The sequence below is a fragment of the Drosophila gunungcola genome, unplaced genomic scaffold (assembly GCF_025200985.1).
Source record: "Drosophila gunungcola strain Sukarami unplaced genomic scaffold, Dgunungcola_SK_2 000148F, whole genome shotgun sequence".
Lineage (NCBI taxonomy): Eukaryota > Metazoa > Arthropoda > Insecta > Diptera > Drosophilidae > Drosophila > Drosophila gunungcola.
The window spans coordinates 4042-22717 of record NW_026453309.1 but is presented as its reverse complement, the minus strand read 5'-3'; the positions used below and the strand labels follow the sequence as shown (position 1 = coordinate 22717).

The 18676-nt window shown below is 42.5% G+C and overlaps 3 protein-coding genes across 4 annotated transcripts; 2 read left to right on the top strand and 1 right to left on the bottom strand.

The window, feature by feature from the left end:
• The first annotated feature begins 71 nt into the window (after nt 1-71).
• On the top strand, nt 72-17932 carry LOC128265703 (rho-associated protein kinase 1). 2 transcript variants are annotated; one of them, XM_053001899.1, is made up of 11 exons: nt 72-1029; nt 1090-1224; nt 5117-5262; nt 5352-5608; nt 10213-12859; nt 12930-13204; nt 13330-13496; nt 14355-14548; nt 14618-14723; nt 15798-16022; nt 16405-17932. In XM_053001899.1, the coding sequence occupies exons 2-11, from the start codon at nt 1163-1165 to the stop codon at nt 16487-16489; spliced, it is 4164 nt and encodes a 1387-aa protein (XP_052857859.1). In that variant the 5' UTR covers nt 72-1029; nt 1090-1162; the 3' UTR covers nt 16490-17932. The 2 variants fall into 2 exon arrangements, with proteins under 2 accessions (XP_052857859.1, XP_052857858.1); XM_053001898.1 differs by having other exon boundaries at nt 13303-13496.
• Nucleotides 6104-7334, top strand: LOC128265711 (uncharacterized). Its single transcript, XM_053001909.1, has 2 exons — nt 6104-6482; nt 6547-7334. Exons 1-2 carry the CDS (start codon nt 6200-6202, stop codon nt 7314-7316), a joined length of 1053 nt encoding a protein of 350 aa, XP_052857869.1. The 5' UTR covers nt 6104-6199; the 3' UTR covers nt 7317-7334.
• Nucleotides 7403-9462, bottom strand: LOC128265708 (angiopoietin-2-like). The gene is made up of 2 exons (XM_053001905.1): nt 7668-9462; nt 7403-7611 (listed from the first exon to the last, which is right to left on the bottom strand). The coding sequence occupies exons 1-2, from the start codon at nt 9422-9424 to the stop codon at nt 7551-7553; spliced, it is 1818 nt and encodes a 605-aa protein (XP_052857865.1). The 5' UTR covers nt 9425-9462; the 3' UTR covers nt 7403-7550.
• Nucleotides 17933-18676: the final 744 nt, after the last annotated feature.

Below are 18676 nucleotides of genomic sequence, written 5' to 3'. Positions count from 1 at the left end.
TTTTGGCCGAGCCCAGATTGGGTCACTCTGGAGCGCAAGCGTTGGTCACACAGCGAAGTGGCCACTGCGATATTTCACCTTCGATATGTAAACATACTGCCATCTCTACCCAGCACCAAAAAACCGAAAGAAGAAGTGCAACGCGCAGCGTCTAATTAAAACCAAATTGATCGATTTGGCCGCGGCCGAAACTGGACATTCGCAATTTGGGCGGTCAGCCGCCCCCGTCCCGTACCGCCCCGCCCCCCCGCCGCGCGTTTCCCGCTGCCGTCGAACAGTGTCCGTCGGTGTGACGCACGTCGGTGTGTGTGTGTGTGCGGGCCTTGTTATTGTTGTTGTAGCGCTTGCTACGTTCGCCGTTCGCAGAGTGCGCTGGTGTGCGTATGTGTGAGTGTGTGCAGAGAGGTATCGTTGGAATTAACAAAAAAAAAATCAGAAAAACAAAAAAAAAACAAGATTGGAAAAAACTTAAAAGCCAAGAGAAACAAAGCTGCTCTTTAGCCATCCATCCCCTTTTGGCCAGTTTGTGTGGTGTGCCACAAAGTGTTCACCCAACTGTTGCATGCCAAGGAATCCCACTGGCCCACTCCACTGTTTACCCACCAACTCATCCTGGTCATCCTTGTGTGCTCCCTGCAAAGCGGCACTTACCAGGGATTGATAGACTCCTGTCCCTGGCCCTGCATCTGCCGCCCCTCTGGAAACACAAGCACCTGGGAACGCCCGGGTGCTCGGCTGCGTCCGCATGTGGCGTTGGCGGCACTCCAGCACAAGAAGCCAGCGCCAAGTGCCAAGTGCCCATCCGCCTTCGAATCCCATTCAGTGGCAGCGGTTTCACAGCACCAACACCAGCACCAGCACCAGCGGTAGTTAGCCAGAAAGCAAGCCACGCTCGTGACCTCATCGCCGGAACAACAACAACAATAACAACAATACCAAGAACAACAACAGCGCTTGACGCGTGCCTCCTCATTACCATTATCATTATCATTAACATTCCCACAGCCATAGAAGACCATCTCCTGGCAGGTAAATATACGTCTGCTTCAGCCAGCACTCCGTTAATCTAGGTTTTTTTCCGCTTTTTAGGAGCAGCAGCTGACCACCAGTCGATCACCAGGAAGCAACCTGCAACTGCAACTAGTTATCACCTTGCATTTGCATGCCACCTGAACTAGAACCTGTGACCAGCCATCGCAGCATGGATGTGGAACGAAGGCGCCGGTGAGTGATCTCGACGAGATCGACGAGATGGTGGCCCAAAAGCGACTGCTCCACTCAATTAATTGTCAACCGAATGGCGGCAGCATCGCATCGCATCGCATCGCACAGATACGTGCGATTTGTACAGACAGATTTGTGATTTGCTCAACTAGTAGGCAGCAGTTAGCAGGCAGCAGCTAGCTTCTAGCATCTAGTAGCTAGCAGCTAGCAGCTAGCAGCTAGCAATATACAGCGCAAGCCAAACGGGCCAGGCCAAAACAAATCAAAAAGTAATACACCGCCTGGCAAACACCTTCCATATCTCATGTTCAAAGCGACAGCGCGGCAATCAAATTGACAAGCGAGTGAACAAAACGGGGGGCGACTTTATAATAAATTTGCCATTTTCGCATTAAAATTTGTAACCAAACCAAACTGAAACGAACGCAGTAGCTGTTGCCGACGGCTGATGCCGTTTTGTCAGTTGCAGGCGTCGCGTTGCATTGGCTGCATCGTTTTGGGCCAAAAAAACAAAAATCAAGCTAACTGCAGGGATAAAGAGAAGAACAACCCGCAGCCACATAACCACATTGGACAGTAGCGACGGTATCGGCGGTATAGGGCATGTGGCCATGGCTAATGCCCGCCGCCCTCCATTCGAGCGAGCCGGAACGGTACGTTGCTCGTCCTGCTCCGTTTCCAAATTGCCAATGGCAAACAGCAAATAGCAAATAGCAAATTGCAAATTTCAAATTCCCTATACTGGCTAAAAAGAATTCCGTGGTCCGTGGCTTTCGACTATGCATATAAATTCTTTAATTTTATTACCCATCCACTCGGTATCTGTTGTAAGCACACATTAGAGAAAAACGGAAAAGTATTTGCGTACTAACAAAGGCCAACAATTGCAATGCGCATAAAAGCCAGCAGTTCCTTTGTGCTGGGCAAGTTAATTAGAATAAATAAGGTGTGCAAGAGATTCTGCAACGCAGATGCAGATGCTCCACTCAAGTCTTAAATATAAAGCATTCAATTTGTTAGCTGGACGAAACAAAAAAAAAAAAAAAAAGGCAACTTTGCAGATCAAATTTGGCGACGTTGTATAAATTAAATTGAAAATTATATTGTCTATAGGTGACGATAATGTTGTCGTCGTCGTTGTCGTTGTTGCCGCGGTTATTATGTATTATTATTATTGTTGTTGCTGCTCTTGTTGTTTTGGTTGTTCATAATTATGTTGTTGTTGCTATTGCCGCTTTGGCCAAATCGAAATCAACAGCGGCAACGAAAATTCATCGCAGCATTTTTGAAAATTCCACTTTCCCAAGTTGTTTGCGTTTGCTATTGCTATTGGTATTGCTATTGGTATTGCTATTGGTATTGCTATTGCTATTGCTATTACCCGCTGTTTGAACGTTTTGTTTTTGGCTTTTCTGTCATGCCGTAAGTGGCGATGATGAAATCACAACAATTCAAACACCTTTTAGTATCAATTTTTAGCGCCGACTGTCATCGGTGCTTGGCAGAGCTTAGCTCGCTTTGAATCCGATGGCTGACCGAGTCCAACTCCGACTCCTTTGACTCGTTGTTGAGTTTTGGGGCAGTGTAAATATTTGACTCTCAGCCAGCTAATTGCATATAAATTTCGATTTCTTTGGAACTGCAGCCATGCACCCTTTGGTTGGGAGCTGGTTTCAATTGATTGCTGCCTCGAAATCCCTTCGAAATGCCTTTAAAATGCGTAATCATCCAACCACTCGCCTATCCCCAATTTAATTGCCTTGTTCTTTCCCGAATAAGTAGTTTAATTCTACCAGATTTTCCATTTTCAAAGTAATTTTTCCATGGTCCAGTAGTCTTCTACGCAAATACTTATTTGGCCTAATTAATGTAGCATCTCAGTGCCTTTTTCGAAGTATTTCACATTGTTTGCACAAAATTGCCGGCAATAGAATTTATTTTTTAATAATTATTTGATTTCTTCGAATAGCCTTTTAAATACAATTTGGTTTGTATGAAATAAATTGTCTCTTGTTTCATTTTATTTAAATTGAACAATATTTATAAATCGTTTTAATATTTAATATTTTCCTTATTAACATGCGTGACTATTAAGGCATTTTTAAATTTAAAATATATATTTATTTTAAATAAGCAATTTAAAAGAAAGTAAAAACGTAATAAGTTAGATAACACATTTGCAATGTTTTTATTTTTTTGTTCCTTTCGTTAAATATGGCAGTCAATGGAGTAGTTCCGTGCAGTTATCGGAAATTTAAAATGCTTAAGTCATTTTTACTTTCATCATTTGATTAGTAATGAATGCCCTTGCTTTATGATTAAAGAATTAAGCATGTAGTATTTACTATAGTAAATATAGTAATACTATTACTATACTATATTACGCTTAATTTTTTATGATTACCATGTTCATTCATTTAAGTACAAAGCTGAGAGTTTTGATGATAAATATTTATGAAATTTTGAATCAGAGTACATCCTTTGTGTAGCATTAGGTGATAATTTCTTTTTTCAATGACCCACTTAATGTTCTTGGAAGCCGAAATTAATCAGTCTTGTCACACTAACAAGAGCACTATCTTCGCTAGGTTTTCTCTTGGCCACTTCACAGTCCATATCTGTGTGCATAAGTCTAGTTTCTAAATGGGTGTCAGCCCGAAGGTGGCTGAGCTACGGTGTACCATTGAAAAAACAATGCAGTTTGTAAACCGAGAGGGAAAAAAATAGCAGAATGCTCATCATCATGGCAGCTCCAGCAGCTCAAGTAGGCCATATCGACTGCAAGTTGCTGTCACTGGCCTGCACATGGCTTGCATTCCCATCCACAATTTATCAAAGTCAACAGAGCTGGGCGATAAGTCCTCCTCCTCCTTGTTGGCGGCGGCGGCGGACTCCCCTCGTTTCCTGCCCGGAAGCTCTATTGGCTGCCAGGTTCTCAATGGAGCGCACTGTTCTAATTGCGATAACGCCTCTCACATATCACACATCACATATCACATATATCAGATCTACGATCACAAATGTCCAGGCATGTGCCGCCCATTTGTCTGCCAGCGAACCACCGGATTGGGCTAAATCTCCGGGGCATTTCGTGTCCACTCCTCTGACTCACCGCCACTCAAACTCCATGCTCTGAAATCCCATGGAAATTTCGACAGCCTGGTTGTCTCTGCTTTTTGTTTACATTGTCGATGCGCAACAGACAGTTGCGGTCAACTTTATAGCACTTAAAAAAATACATTCAAATTAAAAAACCAACTTATTGTATCCAAATATATTACGTTTTGTGCATTTTGATAGAAAGGATCTTTAGGTTGTTAGACTATTGTGCTTTAAGTTTAATACAAAAACCATTTTGAGTTTTACTGAAATCACATAATTTTAGAAAAGCAATTAAATCCATTTGAGTGGAAAAACTTATTATGATGCTGGGGGAAAATAGGTGCATTAAAATGCCCAAATTGCTTACTTCTAAAACCATGGCCAATTAAATTCGCTGTAGCAGGGAATAATAACAAATCTTTCATGTTGAGAATGTGCGATGTTATTAAGGCCATTATTGGGACCGCAGCTGTAGGATTTTTGGATGGGGGTACCGGGAAGTGGTGTTTATACGTCCATGAGTAATCTGCGCACTTTTCCCTCATAGTTCTTTTTATTTCTTTATTTTCCTTTTCGGTTCTTTTTTTTTTTTGTTTGTTTATGCGAGCGATTTGCATGACGAGCAGCGGAAGAACAGTTGAACAATCAAACACTCATCGAAAGTAAACAATGAAACGAATCGCAGATGATTAATTTGGGTCGTACACTACCTGTAATTTTCTATTTGTAATATTTTTCCTATTTTTCATATTTTTCCCCCTTTTTTTTTTTTTCGTTTTTCCTTCTCCAGGGCGAATACGCTCGAGCGCAAGATGCGCGATCCGACCAGCATCTGCAATGTGGACTGCCTGCTGGACACGGTTTCGGCTTTGGTCAGCGACTGTGACCACGACTCCCTGAGGCGGCTGAAGAACATCGAGCAGTATGCGGCCAAATGTGAGTTTACCCAGGGCATAACACACCGCATCACACACCGCATCACACACCGCCCAACTAAATCACTGTCACACTCTCTTGAATCGCAGATAAACCCCTCGCCCTGCAGATCAACCAGCTGCGGATGAACGTGGAGGACTTCGACTTCATCAAGCTCATCGGCGCCGGCGCCTTCGGAGAGGTGCAGCTGGTCCGGCACAAGTCCTCCAGCCAGGTGTACGCCATGAAGCGGCTGTCCAAGTTCGAGATGATGAAGCGACCGGACTCCGCCTTCTTTTGGGAGGAGCGCCACATCATGGCGCACGCCAACTCCGAGTGGATTGTCCAGCTGCACTTTGCCTTCCAGGTGAGCCATCATACCACACAGTGCCCAATGCAATCCCCTCAAGGGTTTCGTACCCTCAAAATATAAATGGAAAACAATAAAAATGTTTTTTGACTAGTATTTTAAGCTATGGCACTGTAGTATTAACCATAGTAAATGTATCAGAAAATTGAATTCTACATTTACGCCTTTTTTGAGGGATTTTGGCATTTTATATCATAAAAGTCTATGGCTAAAGGCTATTTAACTAAATATTTTATTTAAAATTGTTACTAACCTGTTGTAAATACGAACTTCATTCTTTGGTTAAACATTTAATAGCACTACACTGTACTATAGCAAAAACATACATTGTTTGGTGTGTTTATCAACCATCAGGCGTATAAATACAATAATTTCAACTGTTTATAGTAATTCTTGCAACACAACAAAAATATTTAACTCAAAGTCGCCTTGTGCCCTTTCTTCTATTAAGCCAGCTGGCCTTGCTTAATACTTTAAATCACTTTTTATCCAGTAGTTCCAGTTCCAATACGTACAACACAATTTAAAAGCAAAAAATAGTCATAAAAAAAAACGACGTGAAAAAACCTTCGAATAGCAGAGGAATATATGGTCATAATGTACAATATTAAGTCGCCGTTGCCAGAAATGCTTAGTTTTGAAAATAATACCGAGATGGAGAACAGCGATGGTGCTGACAATTTGGCAACCCATAGTACAGTAGAACTTCGGGCCGATGCCCCGGAATTTGTGCCGATCTCTAAAATGAAACCGTCTACCAACAACGAAGATGATGTGGATTTTAATGAACTAAAGAAAATGTTCGAGGCTCTGGATGAAGAGAAGGCGCAGGGAATTCCATGGGAAGGATTTCCCCAGAGTACCGAAATACGTAATCGAGATATATTTACCTTTTGATAATTGCATTTGGTATACCTTTAAACTTTCCGTTTTAGCGTCTAGCGGTGCCGAGGTGGTGTTATCCAACGACGTGGACAACATCAGTGTTTCCCTTTCTATCAACGAGGATAGAAGCATGGAAAATCCTACACAGATAAGTGTTTTCACCACTCCTTCTTCTGTCTCTCTGGATTCTCCACCGCCTGTGGCAAGGCGTTTAGTTTCAAAGGAAATGCGTCGCGAACAGAAGCGAATTAGAGCTGTGGACGCCTTAAATTTGGCAGAACAAAGACGCATGTGGGGTCATTTGGTTACCTGCCCAGAACAAGGCGATGAAAACTCTGAGCCAGCGCCCTCTCGATCACCTATAAGATTTAAGCCGGAGAAGATAGTACAAGTTGATCGCTTTAGAGCCGCCAAAAGGGAGCAAATCGAGAAGGCTCTTTTGGAAATAGCCAATGAATTGGAGGAGCAGGAGAGGGAGAACCGTGAACCCATCGAGCCGTGGACTCCAAATGAATCAGAACAGTCAGCCACCATGATGGAGCAGCCCAAGAAAATGACCAAAATGGAAGATCAGCCAGCTGAAGCTTGGAAAACCAACCAGGAAACCAACAGCATGTCCTTGTCATCCCCTGTCGATGGGGAGAAACGCACCGGAGACCTCACTTGTTTCCAACAGATGAACAACCAAAACCCTTTCAATGATAAAATCGTACAGCGTTATAGTATTAAACAATTGCTGGACCTCAAATCGCAATCTGAAGAACTTAAAGATCCCAATGTCATTCAGATCCTCAAGCAATTTGGACTTCTGTCCCATTAAATCTAATTCCATTTTGTTCTCACATTTTATTTGCTTCGATTTTGTTTTCAAATTTCAATTACCGATAGTAATTTGTTTTGTGTGCGTTAAAAAAAAGAAAATAAATACAGAATAATATTGAAAAATATACGTAGGATTCGATAAGATAAGACACCGAAGCGTTTTCCCATATGTCCAGATTTGAAAGATTATTCCATATATTTCCTATATAGGAATTATGATAAAGATATAAATTTAAACAGTCCTGATCATAATTTCAACATAACCATCCTTATGGTATTTTCCATTGAGCGAACTGAAATTGAAAGTCATTTAATTAGTACGCTTTAATTAGTGTCATAGTATGTTTACCATTCGCAACAGTCATCGTACCACCAACCACCATTTCCATCGGAAGCACAATTTTTAATATAGCGGCTATTAAACTGGTCATATGTGCTGAACTTTTGTTTCACACTGTCTCGCAGCCTGTCTTCGACTGAACCAGAGAACTTCCCCAGCGATTTTAGCTCGTAGAGTTCTTTTTCGCTGCCAATCTGGAAATGTTCGTAATGTGCGTAACCGATGCGTCCAGTAGTTGTATTGCCAAGTTTAACAGAGAGTTCATATCGTTGGGCAGCAGTCAGAACGTGAAGTTTCTCCAGCCCGATGAAAAATTCACCCGCTATAGGTCCGAATCCATACTTATAGTCCGTCCAGTTTCGATTAAAGTTCACGGAGCCGTCATATCGTCGTTGAATGGTCATCCATCCACTTGCATTGCAGGGGACTTCAAATGTGTCAATGCCGCGCAACTTGAGTTTGTGGGTGCCATAAAGACCCCATCTGGGACAAGTTTCTGCCCTGTTGCACTCCCGTAGTTCATTGGTTACTGCAACCATTTGTCCCCAAGCAGAACTTTCCCGTTTTTCGAGGTCAGCAATTTGCTTGTCTTTTGATTCTAGATCATATTTAGCAGTTTGCAACATACTCCACAAGTCTACAAGGTCTTCTGTTAAAGTTTTTACTTCTTGAGTGAGATTTTTGTTCTCTTCATTTTTTATATCAATGTTATCATTCAAGTCTTCAATGGTTTTTGTCATCTTACCTATTTGGTAATCTTTTTCTTGGAGCAATTCTGTTTGGTTTCGCTTGATTTGTATTATTTCATTATTTTGTGCATTTATTAAATCGACCTTCTTCTTGATATTATTATTCGCCGAATCTAGGCTGCTTTGCATATCTGTAATATTTTTTGTTATAATGCCTTCCCTGACCCCCAGATTTTTATTTAGTTCACTGATTTGGGCATCCTTAGCTTTGATTGTCTTATCAGAACGTTCTGAGTGATTCACCAGTTCTTTATATTTTGAATCTACAATTTCTTTATTCTTTTTTAAGTTTTCAAGGCTTTTTGTTAGTGTTTCACCTTTTTCAGTGAGATTTTTTATTTTACCATTAGCAATACCAAGGTTTTCATTCAGGTCTTCAATGGTTTTTGTCATCTTACCTATTTGGTAATCTTTATCTTGGAGCAATTCTGTTTGGTTTTGCTTGATTTGTAGCAGCACTTGAATATTTTCATTTTTTTTTTCGATTTCTTCATTTTTGGAATTTCTTAAATCATCAATCTCCTTTTGTAGCACTTCAATATTTTCCGTTTTGTCCAAGATTTCTATATTCTTTGAATCTAATGATTCTTCATTCCTTTCGATTTCACCTTTAGCCGTGTCCAGTTGACTCTGCAAGTCTGTGACTTTGTCAATTATATTTTGAAATAGAACCTTTTGATCCTCGATTTCTTTATCTTTTTGTTTGATTTGACTATCCCAAAATTGAATTATATTTGTTATGTCCTTGAGCCTTTCTTTATGCTTCTCTATTGTTTTATTTTGTTCCAAAATTGTTGCACTTTGTTTATTTATATTAATATCTTTTATTTCAATTTGAACATCACCAAGTCTTTTTTCAATCAGTAATTTATTTATAGTTGCATTCATGGATTTTACTTCGACTCCTAGTTTATAGTTGTCCTTGAGGACCGGGGTGCATTCATTATTCGGATGAGAAGAAGATACTTCCTTCAAAACCAATGTCGACAGAAAAATGATTAAAAATTCCGACCTCATAATGTTGAATAATGTGCTGAGTGCCTCGTTGGCTCCTAACTAAACAAAGCTCAATGGCGAACCTTTAAGCAGTATATATAGCAAAAGCCCACTTCAGATAAGGGATGAATAAAAATAATCTATTGTAGTATATAATATTTTCAGTGGAAGTTGTTATTGGTTTTCGCACCACAGAATTGATTGAGATTTAACAAGACGGAACCATATAGTAGCTATATATATACTCTAAGCTAAAAAATTTCCAACTCAATATCCCCCATACTTAGGGTATCTAATAGTCGGCTCACCGAATCAAAAAAGGCATTGGCATTAATTTATGTTTCTATTTATTAGTATTGTAGTAAACATATTTGTTATTTATTCAAATATTTTATCAGTCACAAAAAGCAAAATTAATACTATATCTTAAGCCTTTTAGCCAATCTTAAACTTGCCACTAAATGAGTTTTTATCTCTCTCTGTATTATGTAAGAAATTGGCATTTATTTATGTTTCTATTTATTAGTGTTGCAGTAAATAGATTTATTATTTGTTTGAATTTTAAAATCAATCAGCCACTATATCCTAAGCCGTTTCGCCAATCTCAAACTTGTTACTAAATGAGTTTGCATTTCGCTCTGCATCAAATAAGGCATTATAATTAATTCATGTTTTTATTTATTGGTATTGTAGTGATGTAATATTTGTTTAAGTTTTCTAAAAGCAAAATGAATTGTGTATCCTAAGCCTTTTAGCCAATCTTAGACTTGCCACTAAATGAGTTTTTATCTCTCTCTCTCTCTCTGCAGGATGCAAAATACCTGTACATGGTGATGGACTTCATGCCCGGCGGCGATATAGTGTCGCTGATGGGCGACTACGACATACCGGAGAAGTGGGCGATCTTCTACACGATGGAGGTGGTGCTGGCCCTGGACACCATACACAACATGGGCTTCGTGCACCGCGACGTGAAGCCGGACAACATGCTGCTCGATAGCTATGGCCACCTGAAGCTGGCCGACTTTGGCACCTGCATGCGGATGGGCGCGAATGGCCAGGTGGTGTCGAGCAATGCGGTGGGCACGCCCGACTACATCAGTCCGGAGGTGCTGCAGTCGCAGGGCGTGGACAATGAGTATGGGCGCGAGTGCGACTGGTGGTCGGTGGGCATATTCCTGTACGAGATGCTATTCGGCGAGACGCCCTTCTACGCGGACTCGCTGGTGGGCACCTACGGCAAGATCATGGACCACAAGAACTCGCTCAGCTTTCCGCCCGAGGTGGAGATTAGCGAGCAGGCCAAGGCCCTCATTCGGGCCTTCCTCACCGACCGAACGCAGCGATTGGGCCGCTACGGCATCGAGGACATCAAGGCGCATCCGTTCTTCCGCAACGACACCTGGTCGTTCGACAACATACGCGAGAGTGTGCCGCCGGTGGTGCCGGAACTCTCCTCCGACGACGACACGCGCAACTTCGAGGACATCGAGCGGGACGAGAAGCCGGAGGAGGTGTTCCCCGTGCCCAAGGGCTTCGATGGCAACCACCTGCCCTTCATTGGCTTCACCTACACGGGCGACTATCAGCTGCTGTCCAGCGACACCGTGGATGCCGAGTCCAAGGAGGCCAGTGTGGCGAATAGCGGGGCGGCCAGCAATAATCATGGCCATGGTCATGGTCATGGCCATGGGCACAACCATCGCCATCGGCCGTCGAACTCCAATGAGCTGAAGCGGCTGGAGGCGCTGCTGGAGCGGGAACGTGGCCGATCGGAGGCACTGGAGCAGCAGGATGCGGGTCTGCGGCAGCAGATCGAGCTGATAACGAAGCGGGAGGCGGAGCTGCAGCGGATCGCGTCGGAGTATGAGAAGGATCTGGCTCTGCGGCAGCACAACTACAAGGTGGCCATGCAGAAGGTGGAGCAGGAGATCGAGCTGCGCAAAAAGACGGAGGCGCTGCTCGTGGAGACGCAGCGCAATCTGGAGAACGAGCAGAAGACGCGGGCCCGGGACCTCAATATCAACGACAAGGTCATCTCGCTGGAAAAGCAGCTGCTCGAGATGGAGCAGAGCTACAAGAGCGAAACGGAGCACACGCAGAAGCTGAAGAAGCACAATGCCGAGCTGGGCTTCACGGTCAAGTCGCAGGAGGAGAAGGTGCGCGACATGGTGGACATGATCGACACACTGCAGAAGCACAAGGAGGAGCTGGGCCAGGAGAATGCCGAGCTGCAGGCGCTGGTCGTCCAGGAGAAGAACCTGCGCTCGCAGCTCAAGGAGCTGCACAAGGAGGCCGAGAACAAGATGCAGACGCTGGCCAACGACATTGAGCGGACGCTGGGACGGGAGCAGAAGGCCCAGGAGGACAATCGGGCGCTGCTCGAGAAGATCAGCGACCTGGAGAAGGCCCACGCCGGCCTCGACTTCGAGCTGAAGGCGGCCCAGGGCCGCTACCAGCAGGAGGTGAAGGCCCACCAGGAGACGGAGAAGTCGCGACTCGTCTCGCGCGAGGAGGCCAATCTGCAGGAGGTGAAGGCGCTGCAGTCGAAGCTCAACGAGGAGAAGTCCGCCCGCATCAAGGCCGACCAGCATTCGCAGGAGAAGGAGCGCCAGTTGAGCATGCTCTCGGTGGACTATCGCCAGATCCAGCTGCGCCTGCAGAAGCTCGAGGGCGAGTGCCGCCAGGAGTCGGAGAAGGTGGCCGCCCTGCAGTCGCAGCTCGACCAGGAGCACAGCAAGCGCAATGCCCTGCTCTCGGAGCTCAGTCTGCACAGCTCGGAGGTGGCGCACCTGCGCTCCCGCGAGAACCAGCTGCAGAAGGAGCTGTCCGCCCAGCGCGAGGCGAAGCGCCGATTCGAGGAGGATCTCACCCAGCTGAAGGGCAATCACCACGAGGCGCTGGCCAACAACCGGGAGCTGCAGGCCCAACTCGAGGCCGAGCAGTGCTTCTCGCGGCTGTACAAGACGCAGGCGAATGAGAATCGCGAGGAGAGCGCCGAGCGGCTGGCCAAGATCGAGGATCTGGAGGAGGAGCGCGTATCGCTGAAGCACCAGGTGCAAGTGGCCGTTGCCCGCGCCGACTCCGAGGCCTTGGCCCGCTCCATTGCCGAGGAGACGGTGGCCGATCTCGAGAAGGAGAAGACCATCAAGGAGCTGGAGCTGAAGGACTTTGTGATGAAGCATCGCAACGAGATCAACGCGAAGGAGGCGGCCCTGGCCACGCTCAAGGAGACGGAGATCGAGCTGCACAAGAAGCTGTCCCAGAAGGGCGTCGAATGCGACGATCTCCTTCAGCAGCACAAGAAGCAGCAGGAGGAACTCACGCTTGTGAGGGCCAGCAAGGACGAGGAGATCACCAAGCTGCTGGACAAGTGCAAGAACGAGGTCCTGCTCAAACAGGTGGCGGTGAACAAGCTGGCCGAGGTGATGAACCGACGCGACTCCGACCTGCCCAGTAAGTTTGTACCGCCTTGCGTTCAGTTTCGTAATTTCGTACCGCTGCTAATTTCAATTTGTCATTCCAGAGCAAAAGAGCAAGGCCCGCTCCACCGCCGAGCTGCGCAAGAAGGAGAAGGAGATGCGACGGCTGCAGCAGGAGCTCTCGCAGGAGCGCGACAAGTTCAACCAGCTGCTGCTCAAGCATCAGGACCTGCAGCAGCTGTGCGCCGAGGAGCAGCAGCTCAAGCAGAAGATGGTCATGGAGATCGACTGCAAGGCCACCGAGATCGAGCATCTGCAGAGCAAACTGAACGAGACGGCGTCGCTCTCCTCGGCGGACAACGATCCCGAGGATAGCCAGGTGAGAGCCTTGTCCAGCGACACACGCAGAACACCCAGTACACCGAACTCGCCACTCAAACCCAACACACCACATGCTCCTCCTCCACTCCTCTCTAGCACTCCTCTCTGCTCTCCCTCACACAGGACTCGGTTTTCGAGGGCTGGCTGAGTGTGCCCAACAAGCAGAACCGGCGACGCGGCCACGGCTGGAAGCGGCAGTACGTCATCGTCTCCTCGCGCAAGATCATCTTCTACAACTCGGACATTGACAAGCACAACACCACGGATGCCGTGCTCATCCTGGACCTCAGGTGCGTTTCAAGTACTAAGGAGGGTTAATTAGTTACCATATTACATAAAAATCATTGCATTTTCAAAAGTGCAATAACGCCTAAAAGACGTTGTTTTTTAAATATAAAAACTAGAAAAAAAGAGTATACAAATTATGGTTAATAGGATACAAAATTGCATTTTATGTTTGATCAGGAACTTGTTGCAACTTTTTCAGAAACTCATCAAAAGATTTTAAAGCACTTTTTGTTTTTAAATATAAAGAAAGTAAAACAACATTTTCCAAATTATGGATTATATGAAAAGAAAAAAAATATTGATTTTATTTCTGATCAGAAACAGAATGCCACTTTTTAAGGAACAGTTTCAAAAAATATTTTAAATTATAAAAGAGGTTCCTACTTTTTTCTAAATTACAACTTTTTACATATTTAAAGATGGCGTTATTGCACTTGTTGCCTTAAACCCTTTAAGATGCCTCGACAAGATGCTATCGAATAGTAATTTAAAGTAATTGACCCTCTCTTCCCATGTTTTCTATTTAATTTTTATTTTGTTTTCTGTTTTACAAATTTTAACAAAATAAATCCAAATATTTTTCGCTTTGTAAAAAACGAATTTTAAAAAAAATTTAATTTGTCTATTTTTGGAACTGGATTAAATAATTGAAATTTTATTTTAAATATAAACATAAATAAAATGCATTTTAAATCTAATAATTTTTAATTCAATATTTTTTATACTAAATCATGCAATTCAAGGTGCATTGTATTAAATATTATGATTTAATATTTAGTATATAATTTTGAAATAATATTTTTACTGCTCCATTTTATTGTCAGTGCATCTAATTCTTATTCATTATTGTGTACCCACAGCAAGGTCTACCACGTCCGTAGCGTCACTCAGGGCGATGTCATACGCGCCGATGCCAAAGAGATTCCGCGCATCTTCCAGCTGCTGTACGCCGGCGAGGGTGCCTCCCATCGTCCCGATGAGCAGAGCCAGCTGGATGTGAGCGTGCTGCACGGCAACAGCAATGAGGAGCGCCCGGGCACCATTGTCCACAAAGGTAAGGCACTCCAAATAGAGCTTTGTTTGTGTTTTGTGTTTGCCTTGACCTATTCCATTTTTTCCACAGGTCACGAGTTCGTCCACATCACCTACCACATGCCCACGGCCTGCGAGGTGTGCCCGAAGCCCTTGTGGCACATGTTCAAGCCGCCGGCGGCTTACGAATGCAAGAGGTCAGTATTTGGGATGGATTTGTAGAATATAAATATATATATATATATCACTGCATATATTCACTTTAATTTAGTTTAATTCTGGCTCGCCGTCTAATTTATTATCAGTTCTTTTATTGCCAAATATATTACTTATTTTTCCCTTTGTATTACATTTTTTATTACGAAAATTAACGAGTGGCCCATTAAATTATTTGGTTAAAAAATTTCCTGTTCTAAGAATTTGTTATTTTTTGCACTTGGAATTCCAGGAATTTTGTTATAGTCATTTATATTATTTGCTGAGAGTATTACAGTTTCATTCAATGTGTTCAGTAAATATATTTTCGATCGTCAATACCAGAGTAGTTGATTGGGCATGCGGAATAAAATACGAACAACATTAAAATTGTTTTTATTAAATAATGCCAGCGTTCAACATAACAAGCGATAATTAACGATGCTGTTTACCCATATATATAGCAATGATCTTTATAGATATTCTATCTTGCTAATATTTAATTAAAATCAATATACATGCATACCTAAATTTTTTTTAGTACGTATTTCAATACGCATACCTTATTGCAATGTTCGTCCGTTTCGTTCCAAATTAGTCTCTCAGTTTTCCTCAAAATCTTTCTATTGTAGGTAGTATATGTATAGGTCGAATGGCACCGGATCGTATTGTGATTCCATTAACTTGATTATTAAATTTAGATTATTAATAGCAGATAAGATTTATTATTTTCAAAACATTCACTTGATGTGCTGACTGTTCAATTATAATTTTTTTTATTAACTTGATCTTTTGACTTAATTTGTATTTTTTTTATATTAAAAATCATTCATTCAATTGATTCAATTTTGAATATAAAACATAAGCAATAATTTGAATCGGATTTTTTTTTTAAATTTATAAGGTGGTATTCTTGGAATTAAGTTTTAGAAATAATAATTAATCAACACAGAGCAGCTAAAAAACCATTTAATGGCGTTAAAGAAATCAAAATTGAAATGCTTTATCCTATGGTTTTTGTTTGTATGGTTTGTAAAGCATAGTGACTAATCCCACTGCCCGTCCTCCGTTTCCAGATGCCGCAACAAGATTCACAAGGAGCATGTGGACAAGCACGACCCGCTGGCGCCCTGCAAGCTGAATCACGATCCGCGCAGTGCCCGGGACATGCTGCTCCTGGCCGCCACGCCCGAGGAGCAGTCGCTGTGGGTTGCACGCCTGCTGAAGCGTATCCAAAAGAGTGGATACAAGGCCAACTCGTCGAACAACAACAGCACCGACGGCAGCAAGATATCGCCCAGGTAAAGCAGGCTCAGGACCAAGCCCCCATTGACGTTGCTCGGAAGTTGGCCAGCAGGCAGTCAGAGTGTTTCCAATCTCCAATCTCCAATCCCCAATCCCCAATCCCCGATCCCCACTAACTAATCTAAATTGTGTGAATCCCAGCGCCAAAACCAACCAAAACCCCTAGAAAATCCCCATGGCTTTTGTGTTCCCCCCCGTATATCTGTGCGTGTGTCTCTAATCTCGATTGGTATTTCTCTTTCTCTCTCTCCCCCCACTGTCGCTGCTAACCACCATCAACTTATCATCATCATCATCATCATCATCATCATCATCATCATCATCATCATCATCATCTAATCACTATCCATTCATTCATCGCCTGTAACGAATTGGCAGCCAATCGACGCGCTCCTCCTACAAACCGTATGCGGTGAATGTGCAACGCTCTGCTACGCTGCCAGCAAACTCTTCGCTGAAATGAACGCCGACCGATCCAATTCAATCCGATCCCAGATGCCAGATGCCAGATTTCAGATCCCAGATCCCCAGGCACGGCATTTGCAGCTGGAGCTCCAGCCCCAACGAAACTAAAGCTAAATGCAAACTACTGATACACTGATACAGAGAGTGCAACTTGAATGGCAACTGCAACTACTATCTTAAATTAACGCTCCAAAACATACATGCTACAGTAAATCAACAAATATTTTTTGAGTAATTTACAAGCTAAACTAATCTACAACTAAACTGAAACTAAAACTTAAACTAAAACTTAAACTAAAACTAAACAAAAACTAATACTAAAAACTGTATCTTAAAGAACATGTAAAGCCAATGCAACTCGTTTAACGCTTACCTAACATCAAACTGAATGTAGAACAGAAGTGGCAACGTCAAGCGGTTTCAGATAAACCATGGATTTGTGGCGTCGTTGTACTTTTTATAGTATATTTATAAATATAAATACGAAATGGTATTCCATGGCTTGCTATTGTATTCTGTCGCCGCGCTCAGCACAACGATGAGAGCTTGTACTTAGTTAAGTGAATCGAATCCATGTCGCAGAAAGGGAGAACGTTTGAAGGAGTTTAAATCTTGATGCCTTGTAAGAACTTTTTTTTTTTTCGATATATAAGCATAAACTTATATACATACTTGTTGTTGTTGTTGTTGTTGTGTAGCGAATACGATTGGCCAAACGTTGTTCTTAGAAAATAACAAATAATTGCAAATGAACACAGCTATACATTATATTCGTAGATATAAAGAGATATATCATATCGTGTAAGCCACAAGCCAGCCAACAACAAACGAATCGAGCAACCGACAAACCAGAACTAAGTTAAAGCCACTTTACAAAGCTTTAACTTGTATTCCATTTAATGAGGACTCTTTTTTACATAAATATTATATAGATTTACGTGTACAAGAAAGAGATGTGAATGTCAATCAGTTACTTAAAAGGCAAACTAAATATACTGTCTTGTTTCAGTTTCCAGTTTCGATTCCAAATCGCTGTTTTAGCAATCGGAATAAGTGCATTCGAAGTCGTTAGCTAAAAACATTTTGTCTCAGAGGCAAAAGCGAAAGTAAACGGTTCAAAATTGTATGTTTTCCCTTTGTAAAAGATTTGATGCGAACCGGAAACGGAAACGGTTACGGTAACGGAATAGAGTGTCTCTAGCCATGGACAGAGCGAAACATGAATCGAAACTAAAGTAAACTAAACTAAAAATAAAGTAAAGAGTAAAGAGTAAAGTACACCTAACTATACGAAATGAAGATGCGACACAGAGTTGTGTTTTAAAGGCTACGTCTAAGTATTAAATATCCAATATGTTCTAGTTGTAAGCTAAGCAAATTATTTATTTGTATCGGCAACGGAAACGAAAATGAAATCGAAAACAAAAACGAAAACAAAAACGGCAGCAGCAGCTTAGCACTCTCCAATTGTATGATTTGTATTCCATTAATGTTGATTTTACTTATGATTTCGAACCGTTTTGTGTTTTGTAATTTGAGTAGTTTGTTTTACAGATTGTGTACAGAGTGTGAGGCGCCAGCGAATCGCATTTAAAAGTAACGATAATAGCAACATTGCTGGCTTCAATTATCGGTAGTCTGTTATTGTTTATCGCTAATAGTCTATCGATAGGCGCAAAACAGCCGCAAAGTTCGGACTTTGATTTTGTAATCGAAGCGCTGCTTTCATTTTACTTTGTATTTTATTTGCACTATTATTATGATGATCATTCGTATTACGTTTATGTTTAATTGTACTCTTTAGTTTAACCGCGCCTGCAATTGCATTTGTCCTCGAATCTTATCGATTGGCATCCAAATGGCATTGCAAGCGTCAAGCAAATAAAATGATAATGTGTATAAAATCAGTATTCATTTGTTTTTTGTTCATCTTTGGTTTTTTTTCTCTTTTGGTTTTGTTTGGTTGTATATATTTCCCCATATCATAGATCTTCTAGAGCAGAATATAACAACGATGAGACTGTCCAACCGCCTTAATTGCCGTACGTGTACGGGAAAATCAACAGGTATCGGAAGCAATTTACAGCCATATATAACGTATAACGATCTGTTTTGTAATATGTATTTGACAACTAGAGCTAAGAGTCCAACGGAAAGTCTGATCAAATGAAAATGAAAATGAACA